The sequence below is a fragment of the Macaca nemestrina genome, chromosome 1, assembly GCF_043159975.1.
Source record: "Macaca nemestrina isolate mMacNem1 chromosome 1, mMacNem.hap1, whole genome shotgun sequence".
NCBI lineage: Eukaryota > Metazoa > Chordata > Mammalia > Primates > Cercopithecidae > Macaca > Macaca nemestrina.
The window spans coordinates 200,849,653-200,869,289 of NC_092125.1; the positions used below are offsets into that span (position 1 = coordinate 200,849,653).

At 45.2% G+C, this 19,637-nt stretch overlaps 1 protein-coding gene across 10 annotated transcripts in view; it reads right to left on the reverse strand.

Moving 5' to 3' along the window:
- Window positions 1-19,637, reverse strand: part of LOC105494663 (antizyme inhibitor 2) — a 42,286-nt gene that overhangs the window by 11,888 nt on the left and 10,761 nt on the right. For 6 of the 10 annotated variants that reach the window (XR_011623424.1, XM_011763310.3, XM_071096552.1 and 3 more), the window contains 5 exons: window positions 19,280-19,452; window positions 18,088-18,222; window positions 16,789-16,954; window positions 14,202-14,364; window positions 12,898-13,010 (listed from right to left, as the gene is read on the reverse strand). Coding sequence is in view for 9 of the 10 variants with exons in the window: in XM_071096552.1 (XP_070952653.1) it covers window positions 12,898-13,010; window positions 14,202-14,364; window positions 16,789-16,954; window positions 18,088-18,222; window positions 19,280-19,452 (750 nt within the window). In the remaining variant the exon portion in view is untranslated. Of the gene's footprint in view, window positions 1-6,982; window positions 8,928-12,897; window positions 13,011-14,201; window positions 14,365-16,788; window positions 16,955-18,087; window positions 18,260-19,279; window positions 19,453-19,637 lie in introns of those variants that run through there. The other 4 variants (XM_011763311.3, XM_011763303.3, XM_024796871.2 and 1 more) reach the window with 4 other exon arrangements.

A 19,637-nucleotide genomic window follows, 5' to 3' on the forward strand; every position in this document is an offset into this window, starting at 1 on the left:
GGGAAGGTAAACAAGTAAATTATACAGTATGTTAGGGCCAGGAGCGGTGGCTCACACTTGTAATCCCAGCACTTTGGGAGGCTGTGGTGGGCGGATCACAAGGTCAGGAGATCGAGATCATCCTGGCTAACACGTGAAACCCTGTCTCTACTAAAAATTCACACACAAAAAAAATAGCCCAGCGTGGTGGTGGGTGCCTGTAGTCCCAGCTACTCGGGAGGCTGAGGCAGGAGAATGGCATGAACCTGGGAGGCGGAGCTTGCAGTGAGCCGAGATCGTGCCACTACACTCCAGCCTGGGTGACAGAGCAAGACTCTGTCTCAATAAAAAAAAAAAAAATTATATAGTATGTTAGAAGGTAACAAGCACTACTGGAAAAAAAAAAAAAAGAAAAGAAAAGAACACACAACACCAAAGACACAATCCATAAAAGAAAGAATTGATAAACTGGACTTCATTAAAATTAAAAATTTCCACACTTCAAATGACAGTATCACCAGGTGTGGTGGCTCACACCTGTAATCCCAGCACTTTGGAAGGTCGAAGCAGGCGGATCACTTGAGGCCAGGAGTTCGAGACCAGCCTGGACAACATGGTGAAATCCCATCTCTACTAAAAATACAAAAATTAGCCAGGCTTGGTAGTGCACGCCTGTAATCCCAGCCACTCAGGAGGCTGCAGCAGGAGAATCGCTTGAGCCTGGGAGGTGAAGGTTGCAGTGAGCCAAGATCTCATCACTGCACTTCAGCCTGGGTGACAGAGCAAGACTCTATCTAAAAAAAAACAAAAACAAAAACAAAAAACAAAACAAAAAAAATGTTAAGAGAAGACAAGCCACAGACTGGGAGAAAATAGTTGCAAAACACACATCTGATAAAGGACTGTTATCCAAAATATATGAAGAACTCTTAAAACTCAAAAATTAGAAAACAAACAACTAAAACTCTGTTTATAATGGTCAAAGGAATTTAACAGATACTTCGCCAGAGAATATACACAGATGGCAAATAAACATATGTCATCAGGGAAATATAAATTAAAACAACAAACACCACTGCACCCTTATTAGAATGGCCAAAATTCAGAACACTGGCAACACCAAATGCTGGTGTGGATGTGGAGCAACAAGAACTCCCATTCATTGCTGGTGGGAATGCAAAATGGTGCAGCCACTTGAAATACCGTTTGGCAATTTTCTGCAAAACTAAACATATTCTTACCATATGATCCAGCAATTCTACTCCTTAGCATTTACCCAAAGGAGTTAAAAATGCATGTCACACAAAAACTTACACATAGGTGTTTATAATAGCTTTATTCATAATTGCCAAAACTTGGAAGCAACCAAGATGTCCTTCAGTAGGTGAATGGATAAACTGCTCTACACCCAGACAATGGAATATTCAGTGCTAAAAAGAAATCAGCTATCAAGCCATGAAAGGACATGAAGGAAACTTAAGTGCATATTGCTAAGTGAAAGAAGCCAATCTGGGCCATGGTGGTTCATGCCTGTAATCCCAGCACTTTGGGAGGCCGAGGTGGGCGAATCACTTGAGTTCAGGTGTTCGAGACTAGCTTGGCCAACATGGTGAAACCCCATCTCTACTAAAAATACAAAAAGTATCTGGGCATGGTGGCACATGTCTGTAATCCCAACTACTCGGGAGGCTGAGGCAGCAGAATCACTTGAACCCAGGAGGCAGAGGCTGCAGTGAGCCAAGATCATACCACTGCACTCCAGCCTGGGCAACAGAGTGAGACTGTCTCAAAAAAAAAAAAAGAAAAGAAAAAAGTCAATCTGAAAGTTTTTAATTCATTTTGTATATGGTGTGAGATAGGGTCCAATTTTATTTTTCTGTATGTGGATATCTAGTTTTTCTAACATTATTTATGGAAGAGACTGTCCTTTCCCATTGTGTGTCCTTGGCACGTTTGTTAAAGATCAATTGACCGTAAATACATGGATTTATTTCTGGGCTCTCTGTTCTATTCCACTGGTCTGTACGTTCGTTTTTATGCCAGTACCATGCTGTTTTGCTTACTATAGCTTTCTAGTATATATTTTGAAATCAGATAATGTGATGCCCCCAGCTTTCTTCTTTTTGCCCAAGATACTTTGGCTATTTAGGATCTTCTGTGGTTTTATGCAAATCTTAGGATTTTTTTATACTTCTGGGGAAAAGATCATTGGAATTTTTATAGGGACTGCATTGAATCTATGGATCACTTTGGGTAGTATGAACATTTTAACAGTATTAATTCTTCCAATTCACAAACATGGGATATCTTTCCATTTATTTATATCCTTTTTTATTTCCTTCATCAATGTTTTCTAGTTTTCAGTGTACAGATCTCTTACCTCCTTAAATTTCCTAAGTAATTTTTTGATGCAATTGTAAATGGGATAGTTTTCTTGATTTCTTTTTCAGATAGTTAGCATATAGAAACATCATATGTTAATTTTATATCTTCTAACTTTACTGAACTTCTTAAGTCTAATAGTTTTTCAGTGAAGTCTTTAGAGGTTTTTGTTTGTGTGTGTGTGTGTGTGTGTGTGTGTTTTTGTTTTGTTTTGTTTTGTTTTTTTGAGATGGAGTCTGGCTCTGTCGCCAGGCTGGAATGCAGTGGCGCCATCTCGCTTCACTGCAGCCTCCACCTCCCAGGCTCAAGTGATTCTTGTGCCTCAGCCTCCTGAAAAGCTGGAATTACAGGCACACACCACCATGCCCAGCTAATTTTTGCATTTTTAGTAGAGACAGGGTTTCACCATGTTGGCTAGGCTGGTCTTGAACTCCTGACCTAAAGTGATCTGCCTGCCTCAGCCTCCCAAAGTGCTGGGATTACAGGCGTAAGCCACTGTGCCAGCCTTTGTGTGTGTGAGATGGAGTCTTACTCTGTTGCCCAGGCTGGAGTGCAGTGGCATGATCTTGACTCACTGCAACCTCCGCCTCCCAGGTTCAAGCAATTCTCGTGCCTCAGCCTCCTGAGAAGCTAGGATTACAGGCACACACCTTCACGCTTGGCTAATTTTGTATTTTTAGTAGAGACAGAGTTTCACCTCATTAGCCAGGGTGGTCTTGAACTCCTGACCTCAAGTGATCCACCAGCCTTGGCCTTCCAAAGTGCTAGGATTACAGGCATGAGCCACCACGTCCAGCCTTAGAGTTTTCTGTATATAAGATAATGTTATCTGCAAACAGAGACAATTTTATATCTCCCTTTCCCATTTGGATGCCTTTTATTTCTTCCTCTTGCCTAATTGCTCTGGCTAGGACTTCTAGTACTACACTAAATAGAAGTGGTGAGAGTGAGCATCCTGGTCCTGCTCCTGACCTTAGGATCTTTGCTGAGTATAACATTAGCTGTGAGCTTGTCATATATAGCCCTTATCATATTGAGGTACATTCCTTCCGTACCTAATTTGTTGAGAGTTTTTATCATGAAAGGATGCTGAATTTTGTCAAATGCTTGTCTCCATCTACTGAGATGATCATATGATTTTTTTTTTTTTTTTTTTTTTTTTTTTTTTTTTTTTTTTTTTTGAGACGGAGTCTGGCTCTGTCGCCCAGGCTGGAGTGCAGTGGCGCGATCTCGGCTCACTGCAAGCTCCGCCTCCCGGGTTCACGCCATTCTCCTGCCTCAGCCTCCCGAGTAGCTGGGACTACAGGCGCCCACAACCGCGCCCGGCTAATTTTTTTTATTTTTAGTAGAGACGGGGTTTCACCGTGGTCTCGATCTCCTGACCTTGTGATCCGCCCGCCTCGGCCTCCCAAAGTGCTGGGATTACAGGCGTGAGCCACCGCGCCCGGCCGATCATATGATTTTTATACTTCTTTGTGGTATTATAGTATATCACATTTATAAATTTAGACACATTAAAATATCTTTGCATCCCAGAGATAAATTCCACTTGATCATGGTGTGTGATCATTTAATGTGCTATTTAATTTGGATTGCTAGTATTTTGTTGAGAATTTTTGCATCTATGTGAACATGGCCTGTAATTTTCTTTTCTTATGGTATATTTGTCTGGCTTTGGTGTTAAGGTAATTGTGGCCTTGTAAAATGAGTTTGGAAGTGTTCCCTCTGCTTCAGTATTGTGGAAGAGTTTGAGAAGGATTGGTATTAATTCTTTTTTACATGTTTGGTAGAATTCACCAGTAAAGCCATTCAGGTCCTGGGCTTTTCTTTGTTGGGAGGTTTTTGATTACTGATTCAATCTCCTAACTCATTATTGGTCTATTCAGATTTTCTCTTTCTTCATGATTGAGTCTTTGTAGGTAATATGTATCTAGGAATTTATCCATTTTGCCTAGGTTATCCATTTGTTGGTGTATAATTATTCATGCTAGTAGTGGTCTCTTATGATCCTTTGAATTTCTGTGGTATCTTGTAATGTCTCCTCTTTCATTTATAATTTTGAGTCTTCTCTTTTCTTAGTCTAGGTACACGCTTGGTAAGTGCTATTGCAATACATTCCAAACAGATTCACACTTTTGAAAGCATAAAAAACTAGAAAATGGAATGGCAAGTAAGAAAGCCCCATCCTAGAAATAAAAGGAGGATCTCTCTGCATGGACTGGGGTAACTGTCCTGAATTTTGCCCCCCACGATTCTCATAAAACTCCCACGATACTTGCCTCCTCTCAATTCCACCCTATACTCAATCATATCTTGCATTTGTGAAGTGCTGATACACATTTTTTGAACTGCATCTTTATACACTGATATGGTTGGGCTTTATGTCCCCACCCAAATCTCATCTTGAATTGTAATCCCCAGATATTGAGGGAGGGACCTGTTGGGAGGTGACTGGATCATGGGAGGCAGTTTCATCCATGCTGTTCTTATGATAGTGAGGGAGTTCTCATGAGAGCTGATGGTTTTAAAAGTGTTTGGAAGTTCCCCCTTCACACCTCGCTCTCCTGTGGCCATGTAAGATGTGCCTGCTTCCCCTTCTGCCATGATTGTAAGTTTCCTGAGGCCTCCCTAGCCATGCAGAACTGTGTCAATTAAACCTCTTTCCTTTATAAATTACCCACTCTCAGGTATTCCTTTATGGCAGTGTGAGAACAAACTAATACACACACTAAATATGTATCATTTTAGAGCACTCAATGAACATTTAAAATGTTTATATATTAAAAAGTCCACCTAACACCTCAGTATTTAAAGAAAACCATATGCTCACAATATTTAAAATTTTAAAGTGAAAAACAAAGTGCACTATGACACTTCTTTTAAAAGTAGAAATCAAAAACAAGATTGGTCTTTCAAAATGTTACAGCATTTTAAATTAGAGCTTTTGGGCTTAGTTCTCTCCCCACACTCAGCTCTGATTTTTTCCAATATTTTAGAAGTATATTAAGGAAAACACCTTTTAACATCAGAGCAGCTAAAATTGGTTAAATCATGACATTAGTAAACAAAAAGTTTTGCTTATTCTTAGCAAAAGACTAGACAACTTTTTAAAAAAATTATCAGGTCAGGCGTGGTGGCTCATGCCTGTAATCTCAAGGTGGAAGGATTGCTTGAATAAAAACAAGGAGTGTGAGACAGCCTGGGCGACATGGCAAAACCCCATCCCTACAAAAAGTACAAAAATTAGCCAGGCATAGTGGCATGTGCCTGTAGTCCCAGCTATTCAGAAGCTGGAGTGGGAAGGATGGCTTGAGCCTCGGAGGTGGAGGCTACAGTGAGCGTGATTGTGCCACTGCACTCTGGCCAGGGTGACACAGTGTGACCCTGTCTTAAATAAAATAAAATTGTCATTAAACCCAAAAAAAGTAGAAATCAAAGTACATTTAACAACAGTCATCTCTGAATGGTGGGATTAGTGAATCATTTTATTTTACTATTTGTGTTAAATTTCTTCTAATAAACATTCTATTTCTATAAGACAAATATATATATATATATAAAATAAAGATAATTTATAACAGCAGAGCACAAAAGAAAGTAACAGATTTCCTTACAATTAATTACAGCAGGCTGGGCGCAGTGGCTCACGCCTGTAATCCCAGCCCTTCGGGAGGCCGATGCAGATGGATCACGAGGTCAAGAGATCGAGATCATCCTGGCCAACATGGTGAAACCCCATCTCTACTAAAAATACAAAAAATTAGCCAGGTGTCGTGATGGGCACCTGTAGTCCCAGCTACTCGGGAGGCTGAGGCAGGAGAATCACTTGAACCCAGGAGGTGGAGGTTGCAGTGAGCCAAGATTGTGCCACTGCACTCTGCACTCCAGCCTGGTGACAGAGTGAGACTCCGTTTCAAAAAAAAAAAAAAAATTTACAGCAAACTTAGTTAAAACACAATAGTGTGTCAAAATTTCTATGAAAGAATAACAAAGAATTACAAAACTAAAATAATAAACCAATAGAGTTAAAAATATTTGTATCAAACATCATATTAAATACATGCACACATGCATATGCAAGTTCATCTCTATGTGCAAGAAAAAACTTCAAGACCTCCCAAATTAAGTGAACAGAGGATATAAAAAGGCATTGATACCAAAAGAAATAAAACAATAAACAAAAACACAATGCTTTATCCTTGTCAAAGACATAGAAATGAAAGAAACAATGGCTGGGTACGGTGGCTCATGCCTGTAATCCCAGCACTTTGGGAGGCCAAGGCAGGCGGATCACTTGAGGTCAGAGTTCAAGAACAACCTGACCAACATGGGGAAATGCCATCTCTACTAAAAATACAGAAATTAGCCAGGCGTAGTGGCGGGCGCCTGTAATCCCAGCTACTCAGGAAGCTGAGGCAGCAGAATCACTTGAACCTGGGAGGCAGAGTTTGCAGTGAGCCAAGATTGCAGCACTGCACTCCAGCTTGGGTGACAGAGTGAGATTCCATCTCAAAAAAAAAAAAAAAAAAAAAAAAAAAAAAAAAAAATCTATTCAATTCCAACATATACTAAACCTGCTGTGTGCCAAGTTCTGTACTAGGGAAACAGATATGAGACCCTCAAGGGTCTCACAGTTTATTGAATGATTGATTCATTCATTCACAATTCATTCAACAGATATTTAGTGAGCACCTACTATGTGCCAGGCACTGTGTCTAGTGCTGGGAACTCAGAGGAAACTAATTGGACAAGGTGGCTGCCCTCATAGAGCCTACCTGCTAATGGAGCAGACTATAGGCAAGTAAACAAAAACATGATAATTAACAGATTATGATGGGCTGTGAAGAAAATAAGCAGGGTATCAAAATTATCTGATTGAGGGAGGTGAGCCTACTTTAGAGAGGGCAGTCAGGAAAGGCCTCCCTGACCAGGTGACATCTGAGCTGAGACATAAGAAAGAGAATACAGCAGCTGTCTCAGGGGCGAGTGAAAGAGCACTCTGGGCAGAGCGAATGCAAAGGCCCTGAGAGCAGAAACAACTTAGGTGTTACAAAAACAGAAAGGAGGGGAGTGGGGCTGGAGCTGGTAAGTGGAGCTGAAAACAGGGACAGGAGTGAGGCAAGAGGTGGCTGGGAAGATGGCGGGTGCCTTGCTGGTTGTGGTAAAGAGTCTAGGTTTTATTCTGAGAGCAGTGGGAAGGTGTTAAGCAGAGGAGGGGCATAGTCTTTGGGATTTTAAAAGATCATTCTGTCTGCAGCGTGGAAAATGGGTGGTAAGCAGGTAGGAGTAGGGGGCGGAAAACCAGTTAATGGTTACTGCAGTAGCTCAAGCAGGAGGCAATGGTGGCTTGCATTAGGGTGGTGACAGAGAAAGAATTCACTGAATTCAAAATGTATTTTGGAACTACACTCAAGAATTGCAGGTGGACTGCATGTGGAAGGAGAGGGAAAGCAAGAATCAAGAATAATGCCAACGTTTTTAGCTTCAGCAGTTGGCTAGTGGCAGTGCTATTTACCGAGAGAAGTTGTGGTTGGAAATCAAGAGTTCAGTTCTGAACAAGTGAATTGAGATGTCTGTGAAATCCCAGTAGGAATGTCAAGTGGGTAGCTGGATGTACAAGTCTGGAGCTCAGGGGTGCGATCCAGGGTAGAGATAGAAATGTGGCAGTGAGGATAGTATGGAAGATACTAAGAGCCTCAGTCTGGAAGCATTTACTTAGGAAGTGCACATAGACAGAGAAGATCAAGGACTGAGGCCCGAGACAGTCAACACTTAAAGGGTGAGCAGGAGAAGTGCCAAGGAGACAAGGTGAGAACAGCAGAAGAGTAGCCAAGGCCCAGGATGTTGCCACAGAAGCCAGGAGAGGTGAGCATGAAAACAGAGGAGGACCAGCTGCTGGGACAGAAGAGCCACATGGAAGAGCTAGCAGCATGGAAGTGACTTTCAAGAGCATCTTCCATGGCATCATGGAACAGGTTCCTGACTGGAGAGGTTGGAAGGGCTAAGGGAGCTGAGTGAGCAGGGGCAGTGGGTACAGACCACTCAGTGGAGAAATTCAGACATGAAGGGCAATGCCAACTTACAAAGTCCCTGGAAGAAGTTCCTGGAAACACGTTTGGCCAGTAAATATACAAAGAGATGTCCAGCTTTGCTAGTGATGAGGGAAATGCAAATCAAGACACAGTGAGATACCATTTTACATCCATTCCACTGAGACAGTGTTTTCAGTCTGGCAATACCCCGTGCTGGGGAAAACGCAGAGCCACTGAGTCTCTTACACACTGCTGGTGGGATTGTCAGTCAACACTTCAGAAAACTGGCACTGTCTCTTGAAGCCAAGCATTCACATGCCCTGTGCCCAACCATTCCACTCCTTGCTCACTCATCAGAGAGAGAGGAACAAGAATTCACAGTGGCAGTATTCACAGTAGCAAAAACCCAAAGACAGTCCAAATGCCTTGAGAGGAGAATGGACAAATAAACTGCAGCATACTCACCAAAAGAGCGCTACACAGCAGTGAAATGAATGAACTCTAGAGACATGCACAGGGTGGGTGGCTCTTAGACTGTGATATGAAGGGAGAAAAAGCCCAAACAGGTTACATGCATCAAAATACCTTTTTATAAAGCAAAAAAACAAATACAATAAATTATAAATACACTCGAGGAATAGATTTAGATGTGATAAACCTATACTGAAAAAGAAAGCCAGAGAATGATAATGCATGAGTCAAGATAGTGACGACTGCATGGAAGGCAACATAGGTTAAATGATAATAACGCTTATTATGCTCAAAAGAAAACAAAGACAAGATCTTCCATGGAGCATTTTTATTCCAAAGCTGATTGAGATGCTATTCGAACCACTAAATCTACCTAATTTCAAAAAACAAACAAACAAAAATACCAGGCAGAGAAACATGTTCAAAAGCACCAAGGGGAAATTCAGGAAATTCACCGATCAGGAAAATCAAGAATGCAGGAAACGCCACAGGAAAAACAACTCAGTTTAAAAATACCAAAAAAAAAAAAAAAAAAAAAAAAAACAGATTTAAAAAGAGGGTGGGGGCCAGGAACAGTGGTTTAACACCTGTAATCCCAGCACTTTGGGAGGGTGAGGCTGGACAATCACTCGGGGCCAGGAGTTCTCAACCCGCCTAGACAACACAGGGAGATTGCATCTACACAAAAAAGAAAAAGAAAAAAAGAGCATGGGGAAACCAATGGGTTAAGAGAGAGATATGGCGCCGCCCAGTGGCTCATGCCTGTAATCCCAGCACTTGGGGAGGCCAAGGCAGGTGGATCATTTGAGGTCAGGAGTTCGAGACAAGCCTGGCCAACATGGCGAAACCCCATCTCTACTAAAAATACAAAAATTAGCCAGGCATAGTGGCACACACCAGTAATCCCAGCTACTCAGAAGGCTGAGGCAGGAGAAAAGCTTGAACCTAGGAGGCAGAGGTTGCAGTGAGCTGAGATCGCGCCACTGAAATCTAGCCTAGGTGACAGAGCGAGACTGTCTCAAAAAAAAAAAAAGAGAGAGAGAGAGCAACATGGCAACCAAATGCACCATGCAGACTTTCTTTGCCTCCTGATTTCAGCAAATCAATATAAAAACCATTAAGAGACAGTTGAGGATAGCTCAACACCGATGATGGGGGACAGTATGGAACTGTTCATTTTTTAATTTCATAATGGAATTGTGATTTTTTAAGTTCCTTATTTTTTAGAAACATGTACAGTACTAAAATATTTTTTAAAAGCTCCAATAATATTTGTTCTCTACTTTTCTCATACATGGTTGTAGCTTGTATACTAATCACACACACACACACACACACGTGTTTCTATCCAACAGGACTGTACTTCCAAAGCACAGACAATTCCTCTGCAGACCTCAGCACAGTGCTTTGAATATTGAGAGTAGTACTTTGAGAGTACTGAATTATTTGCTGAATTTATAAAAATAAAAAAAAAGAAACATGCATGGTGCAATGATAAGAAGTATACCCTGAGCCAAGGATTATGTTTCATATAACTTTTTTCTTTTTTTTTTTTTTTTTTTTTTTTTGAGACAGAGTCTTACTCTCTCACCCAGGCTGTAGTGCAATGGTGCAATCTCGGCTCACTGCAACCTCTGCCTCAGCCTCCCAAGTAGCTGGGATCACAGGCATGTGCCATCATGCCCGGCTAATTTTTGTATTTTTAGTTGAGACAGGGTTTCACCATGTTGGCTAGACTGGTCTCATAACTCCTGACCTCAGGTCATCCAACTGCCTCTGCCTCCCAAAGTGCTGAGATTACAGGCTTGAGCCACCATGCCCGGCCTCATACAACTTTTTATACCGAGGTGTAAACACAAAGTCCCTACGAAGGAAGAGCAGGTATACAAAGAAAGATGCCAAAACTATTATACTTGTAAGGGGACCTTCTTTGGGAAAGAAGGTGCAGATACCCCCAACCAGGCTGAATCCCTCTTACACACACTCCCAGCACCACAGGAGTGAACTTATCATGTGTATTGTCATCTATTCAATGTCTGACTCCACCGCCAGGCTGTGGGCCCCACTCTGGAGGCGCTCATGTGGCCAGACTTGGAAAGCAGTTAAGAGCCTAAAGGAAGAAACCGCAGCATCGTCCAGAGGAGAAACAGCACAGACCACAAAGAGAGTCAAACATCCCAGTGCCCAAGTCAGGAATGCCAACTAGAGATCAGCCAAAGCAAAGATCCTGGTGGGGGACGTGGCAGTGGGCTGGGACCACCATCTCCTCTTCTGAGGAGCCCATGAAGGGAGTGGAGTGGGTGAGAGCCAGCATGCAACAGGAAGACAGGGACTGGAGAGCCAGAGTAACAGGGACGCAGCGGCTGCCCGCTTTGTAACCTGGCCGGCCTGGTCCCTTCTCAATGCAGGAGGATGTGGGCTGCCACAAGAATGCAGGCAATGCTAGTGCGTCAGAGTAGAGAGCTCAGCATTCCTCAGGACCTTGGGGAGGCCTACTCCGACCAGCAGATGTAACCACATTTAACCATGGAGTGAGGTTCCATCAAGCACATCCAGGGTGCCTGGGCACCTGGAGGAGGGAGGGAGGGAGGGAGAGAGGGGTTCCCTAGGCCAGCACAGGGATAAGGGACAGGAAGAGTCACAAAGTGGAGTTGATTTTCAAGACCCCTCTGATTGACTCTTGAAAAACTGGATAGGAGCTGGGGACGGTGGCTCACGCCTGTAATCCCAGCACTTTGGGAGGCCGAGGCGGGTGGATCACAAGGTCAGGAGTTCAAGACCAGCCTGGCCAACATGGTGAAACCCCATCTCTACTGAAAATACAAAAATTAGCTGGGTATGGTGGCATGTGCCTGTAATCCCAGCTACTCGGAGGCTGAGGCAGGAGAATTGCTTGAACCAGGACCCGGGAGGCAGAGGCAGCAGTGAGCCAAGATCGCACCATTGCACTCCAGCCTGGGCTACAGAGCAACACTCTGTCTCAAAAAAAAAGAAAAAGCAAAAGAAAAACTGGATAGGATGGGAAGGGAAGGAAAAACATATTGAGTGCTACTTAGGCATTTCAAGGCATGCAAGGAAAGTTTCTTTCCAGGAAGAGGGGCTGTACAAAGATCAAGAGATGGGAAGAGTCCGGGCGCGGTGGTTTGTGCCTGAAATCCCAGCACTTTGGGAGACCAAGGTGGGTGGATGATTTGAGGTCAAGAGTTCGAGACCAACCTGGACAACATGGTTGAAACCCTGCCTCTACTAAAAATACAAAAATTAGCCGGGAGTGGTGGCAGGTGCCTGTAGTCCCACCTACTTGGGAGGCTGAGGCAGGAGAATCACTTGAACCCAGGAGGCGGAGGTTGCAGTGAGCTGAGATCGCACCACTGCACTCCAGCCTGGGTGACAAAGTAAGACTCCATTTAAAAAAAAAAGAGAGAGACAGAGATGGGAAGACACAATGGAGAGGGGAAGATACAATGATGTCTGGTTTTCTTTCTTTTCTCAAAGATGCCCATTAAAGGTGCTGGAGGCCCTGGGCTGGGTTCCACAGGCTAGGAGGAATGTTTTATGTATTCCTGTTCCCCTGTTATTACAGAAAAACCCACTGTATATGAAGTGTTTCTACTTCCAGGAATTTACCACAGAGCTGTAACCTCAACATATATTCACAATGCTCAAAAAGAGAAAACCAAATGTCCAACCACTAGAGTTAGATTGGTTAAAATACTATATAGTCATCAAAAATCATGTTGTCAAAGATCAGTTAATGGCATGGAAAGAGCTACACCCCATATAAATGGAAAAAGCAGGTTACAAAACAACATGATTCCAATGTCATGAAAAAAGTATAAGGCATTTTTTAAAGTATGTAATGCTCAGAGTCTTTCTCTGTGTGGTAGGATTATGTGGGATAACCTTCGTCATCCTTGCTGTCTATTATGGACAATAAATATGTTTGACTTTTTAAAAATTAGATAAAAACACAACAAATGTTATTGAAATACACACACACAATTGAAAACAGGCCCACATGGGGTAAGCTCACCTTCTGCAGGATGGGGGTAGGGCAGATGTTGTCAAACAGGACTGAATTGAAGATCCCATACACGCCCTCATCAAGGTGGTACACAACGGTCTTGGTGGTGGAACCATTTTCCTCTGCAGGAGAGGAGGGGTCAGGGCAGCACAAATAGCAATGTGAGGGGGTGGTAGTGGGGCTGGCACAACAGTGGGCTCAGCAAGAAAGCAAAATGACTGCCCATTCCTCAACCATGAGGTGGGGCCTACAACAAAAGCCATCAGCGGTCATCCTCCCAATGACATGGGTTCACTGCCGTGTTGGGAACACTCACCCTTGCAGCCAAGCAACCTTGCCCAGGACGCACTCCCCTGCCTGCATCTCAGCCCCTAGATGCCCCAGCAAAGGCAGAAGTGCAGCCCACCCAAACTCAAGACCCCAAAAGGTTAAGCTACTTGCTCAGAGGCACATGATAGGGCAGTGGATGAGCCAGAATGAGAAGCCAGGTCTCTTGGTTGGATCAGATGGGACAATCCCCCAGGTCTATAAAGGAAGCCAGACGAATGCCACACACGAACACAGGACATTCTGCCTGGAGCCCACCGCCCTTCACATGAATTCTCTCTGGGGAGGAGCGCACGGTCCTGAGGCTCCCCGGGTCCCAGAGCAGAGGGCAAAGCCTCAAGATGAGAGTCCCTGAGACCTGTCACTCACAGGCTGCTGTCCCTGACCTATCTGGAAGGGCAGGGAAGAGCACTGATGTTGGTGATGTGGGCCCAGAAGCTCTGAGTCAGCCTAACCTGAACTTGAATCCCAGCACTGCCCCTTATCAGCCATGTGACCTTGGGCTAATGACTCAGCCTCCCCCTGCCTATGTTGTCATCTGTAAAGTGGACTCAAACAAATGTAAGCTGTCACTAATTATTTTCATTATATTATGAGAAGCAGTAGGATGAGTAGGAGTCTGTACTTTGGAGAGGAGACAGACATGGGGTCAAATGCAGGCTTTTACTAGCTATTAAGCTGTTCACTTGTATTCTCTTTGGCTCTCAGTTTCCTCATCTGTAAAATGGGGTCAATAGAGTATCTATTCTCTCTAAGGTTGTTTTGCTCTCAATCTTCACAAAATATGAACACGCCTAGGAAAAAAGATACTAAATAAACGTCTTGGGGTGGGGTGACTTGATTGTAAGTTTCCCTAAAGCAAGAACCCATTCATTCTCCAGATTCCCCCATCCTCTGCCACTGGGTCTAAAACCAGACCCTGCTCAGCCAACCACTGTCTCCAGCTTCAGGGGAGAACAGGGCTCCACTGCCCACCTGGCACCTACCCTCCTTGCCAGGTTGATCCAGCAGAACCTCCTTCTTGGCAATGATGCTGACTGCCACGGTGAAGGCCGAGGTCACGTAGTAGCGCCCCAGCTCAGCAAGGATGTCCACACCACAGCCCTCTGGGAAGTACAGGTCCAAGGCTGAGTTGATCACAGAAGCAATCTGGTAGGAGGAGAATGGGGAGACAATTATGTGTTTGAAATGTGGGCTTTATGGCCAGGCGCGGTGGCTCATGCCTGTAATCCCTGCATTTTGGGAGGCTGAGGTAGGCGGATCAAGAGATCAGGAGATCGAGATCATCCTGGCTAATACAGTGAAACCCCAAACCCCGTCTCTACTAAAAAAAAATTAGCTGGGCGTGTTGGCACATGCCTGTAGTCCCAGTTACTCGGGAGGCTGAGGCAGGAGAATCACTTGAACCCGGGAGGTGGAGGTTACAGCCACCGTACTCCAGCCTGGGTGACACAGACTCCGTCTCAAAAAAAAAAAGAAATGTGGGCTTTATGCTGAAGACTTGCTACAGATCCAAGTCTATTTCTTGAAAGATGCTTTGATTTCCGGAAGAAGGATTTGGCACTGCTAAGGCTCCAGCTGGTAACTGTGGACAGCTGGCCAAGAAGGTAGGAGGGGGACAGAGCTGGGAAGAGAGCCTCATGCTTGTGTAAATCACCCTCCGGTAGACAGCCTCATGCTTGTGTAAATCACCCTCCTTCATGGCCCCACGATGGGAAGGGGCACTCTTCATATCACACTTGGTACTCAGATTCCAGAAGCCCTGATGTGGATCTCTTTCATAAATAACCGGTTTGTTAAATACAGCTGATCCTTGAACAACACAGGTTTGAACTGTGTGGGTCCACTTATGCATGGATTTTCTTCTGACTCTGCCACCCTGAGACAGCAAGACCAAGCCCTCCTCTTCCTCCTCCTCCTCCTCAGCTTACTCAACTTGAAGACAATGAGGACAAAGACCTTTATGATGATCCACTTCCACTTAATAAATAGTAAATACATTTTCCATTCCTTATGATTTTCTTAATAATATTTTATTTCTGGTCAGGCATGGTGGCTCATGCCTATAATCTCCCTCCCTTTGGGAGGCTGAGGTGGGCAGATCACTTGAGGTCAGTTCGAGATCAGCCTGGCCAACATGGTGAAACCCTGTCTCTACTAAAAATACAAAAAATAGCTGACATGGTGGCTTGCACCTGTAATCCCAGCTACTTGGGAGGCTGAGACACAAGAATCGCTTGAACCCGGGAGGCGGAGGTTGCAGTGAGCCGAGATCATGCCACTGCACTCCTGCCTGGGTGATAGAGTGAGACCCTGTCTCAAAAAAATATATATATATATATATACATATTTTTTTTCTGTAGCTTACTTTATTGTAAGAATACAGTATGTAATACATATCACATAAAATATCTGTTAATTGGCTGTTTATGTTATCATTAAGGCTTCTTGTCAACAGTAGGCGATAGTAGCTAAGTTTTGGGGGAATCAAAAATTATATGCAGATTTTTGAGTGTGTAGGGGTCGCTGCTCCTAAGCTCTACGTTGTTCAAAGGTCAACTGTAATACACTTGATTACAGAAAATTCAGAAAATACGGAAGAGGAAAAAGAAGATAAAAATCACTCCTAATTCTATCACCTAGATGAATCTAATTATTGTTAACCTTTTGGAGTAGTGTCTTTAATTACTTTTTATACAAACACTATTTTTTATTATAACCATGATAGGACTCTGTATATGTTTTTAGAACCTGTTTTACTTAATAGACTGTGAATGACCTCCCTACATTAAGTAAATGTTTTCATCAAAAGAATGTACCATAATTTAACCAATCCTGAGCATTAGATGGACTAGGGAAGTCCATTGGACTTCTGTTATGAACAAAGCTAGAACTGTCATCTTTGAGGCAAATTCTTTGAGACTATCCCAAATTATTTCTGTAAAGTCAATTCCTAGATGTCGGTATTCCTGAACGAGGCGCCTTCCAAGAAGAGGCGACCTCTAGTGGTTGCAGTGGGAACTGCTAGGACACATTTTTCTTGGCTTCACCTCACAGTGGGTAAGGAAAAGGGAATGGAGGAGAATGGACAGGGAGCAGACCAAAGGTTGGTTTTCCTTTCCCTGCCTTCCCACCTGATTTCTCATCAGCCCACCTGAGAGTGAAGAGGCCTATCCCGCCCCTTAAAGAACCTTATGACTTATGTAAATATGTCCTGGTTATGCCTCCAATTGGCTGGTGAAGTGCATGGCAGGCAGAACCAGGTTCTGCTTTGGGCTCGGAAAGTGATGTAACTTCTGTGAGCCTCAGCTTGTTCAGCTGTAGCACAGAGTTAATAAGTAGTGAGATCGACCAGGTGGCTTTGGGTTTAGAAAGCGATGTAAGCTCTGTGAGCCTCGGCTTGCTCAGCTGTAGCATAGGGTTAATAAGCAGTGAGATCACCCAGGTAAGCACCAAGCACGGCATGCAGTGCATAGGACCCACGCACAGTGGTCTCCCTCCGATCATCTAATCCCTCCATATCCCCCTCCCCCACCATAGAGCCCAGCACGACACTCCCAGCTCCAGGGTTACCTCCTCAAATCTCACTTTGGCCCCTTCTGTGCCAGGGAAGCCGCCACCAAGGTCCAGAACGTGCATCTTGTGACCCAGCTCGGTGCCCATTTCAAACACGAGCCGGACGTCTGCGATGGACTGAGCATAGGCCTGAGGGTCAGGACAGCCACTGCCAATGTGAAAACTGGGAAGAGAGGAAGAGCCTCGGCTGATATGCAGGGCTCCAAGTGCCACCACCTGAGCCCCAGCCAAGAGTGACGTTGGGCAGGCACATGAGACAGTATGCCCATTTTACAGATGCAGTGACTGAGGGCCTGAAATGTTAAATGGGTTGCCAAGGGCCATATGGCAAGGGAGGAGTGGACAGGAGGCTCGATCCAAGGTCTCCTGGCACTTGGTGCTCCTCCCATCCCTCCTTCTGGGATGAGAGCCAGGACCCCCAAGTCAACCAGATCTGGCTGTGCCTCCCAGTCAGCAGGGTGGCCTTGGCAGCTTACTCAGCTTTGTTTTAGTTTCCCCACCTATAATGCGGGGACAAGACCCACACCACACAAAGCTGAGAGATAATGTGCATGAAGCACTTAGCACAGCAGCTGGCACATCCTAAGTACAGAATAAACGAAGTCCTATATTAGGTGGTTCATTGTTCATTAGGTAGTTCATTATTACCCCTTCCATATCCCTGTAAGAAAAGAGGCACACAGCTGGGTGCAGTGGCTCACACCTGTAATCCCAGAACTTTTGGAGGCCAAGGCAAGAGGATTGCTTGAGCCCAGGAGTTTGAGACCAGCCTGAGCAATAGAGTGAGCCCCCATCTCTACAAATAAAAATTAGTCAGGTGTGGTAACGCATGCCTGTGGTCACAGCTAATTGGGAGGCTGAAGCGGGAGAGAGAATTGCTTGAGCCTAGGAGGTCAAGGCTGCAGAAACCCATGATCATGCCACTGCACTCCAGCCTGCCTAGGTGACAGAGTGAGACCCTATCTCAAAAAAAAAAAAGAAAAGAAAAAGAAAAGAAAACGAGCCCCTCAAGAGTGCAGCTGCAAAACCTTTGTCCTACAGGCTGGTAAAACTCCCTCAAAGCCAGGTCCCTGGATGGAACTTCCTAGGACAAGACCTTCTGGGGACCCTGGGGCTGGGGAAGGGACCATTCCAAACCTCCTTTTCAAACAGAGGAAATTCTCAAATGGCAGAATTCCAGGCCCAGGGACAGGCCCTGCTGGGAGGCCCTGGGGAAGGTCTCTTACAGAATTAATTCCTGGGAAAGAGGCAGGGAGCCTAGTGTGGGAGGGGATGGCAGGGGTTCCCAGTGCTCACCTCACACCCACCACCTCCACATGGCTCTTCTTGGCATTTTCAAGCAGGTGTCTGCAGGATTTCAGTGACACTCCAAACTTCAGGCTCAGGCGGCTCAGGGAGTGGGAGTCATCAGTAGCAATGCACAGAACCATCCTGATGAGACACGCAGTGCCCCTCTGCTGGACAAACCCTGTCACCCCGCCCCAGCCACATCTCTCAATCAAGGGCTATGAGCTACATGGCTCAGAGCCACCCAACCCCACAGGCTCCCTGACCCCTCCCTCTCCCTACACAGCCAATCAACCTTCAAGTCCTATCCAATCCATTCCTTAAATGTCCCTGGACCCATTCCTGCAGCCCCTGCCCTTGTCCAGACCTCACCAACTCTCCTGGGGCAGCTCCAGTCCCTCCAAATCAGTCTCCACACCAGTCAGAGCTTTCAAACTTGTCATGTATGAGAGGAACCATTTTTAAACAAAGCCTTAAGGAGGACCCATTAACACGATGGAAGCTGCTTTGGATGGACTACAGTGGCCCATCACCTGCCCCCCAACCTTTCACCCGAAGGCCCCTCCTGGGAAGTCCAAGGGTGTCCAGTAACCGTGTAAAAGGCACAGTGAGAGCAAAACGTCCAGCACTGACGCCTTCGAAAGTCCATTTGCATCGGGTCCCCACCCCCGACCAGGATCTCCTTCACCCCCTGCACATAGCATGCTGCAGCCACACTAAGTTTCTGCTTACTCTTAAATGCCCCATGCTGTTTCCAACCTCAGTGCATTTGCTTATGCAGTTCACTTTTATGCCCTCTCCAAATTCTATTCATTCCTCAAGGCCCGCTTCAAATGCCACTTGCTTCTTGAAGCTTTCCTGACCACTCCCTCAACTCTCTCAAGCCTGTGACTTTGGCTTCCATAACACATGGGTCTCACTTCACCTGGGGCTTTAACCAGTTATTTCTGCCTTTGTTCCAGCTAGACCCTAGCATCCTGGGTTCAGTCCAGGAGAACCTACCCCAACCTCCTGCAACTGTGACTGGGTCCAGGACAGGGTGACCTGCCCCAGCTCCACCCCCTCACCCCACCCCCACCCTCACTCCACAGCCCAGCCTTCCCACAGCCCAGCCTCCCCAGCCCAGCCTCCCCACAGCCCAGCCTCCCCACAGCCCAGCTTCCCCACAGCCCAGCCTCCCCATGAGTGGTTCTCAGCTTACTTGGCACTGGGGTGGCTCTTTACCACCTTTGCCAGCTCCATCTCATTGTCAAAGCTCAGCAGCTGGATCCCATGCTTGGCAGCATATTTGATCTGTGCAATTTGCTTACAGGGGTTGGCGTAGATGATCTTACTGGCAGGGACTCCAATATGCTGGACCAACTCCATCTCTGCCTATGGGGCCCCAAAGGTGGTGGTAAGGAGGCACCAGAGCCTGCTGGCCCATGGAACCCAAAGAAGCACAGATGAGGGCAAAGTCATAGCTATGAATAGGGAGGCCCGTAACAGGTGGGTCTTGCTCTAAGACAACAGATACATAGAAATCAGGAGTTACATGGATTCACCGTTTTTGATAAGCA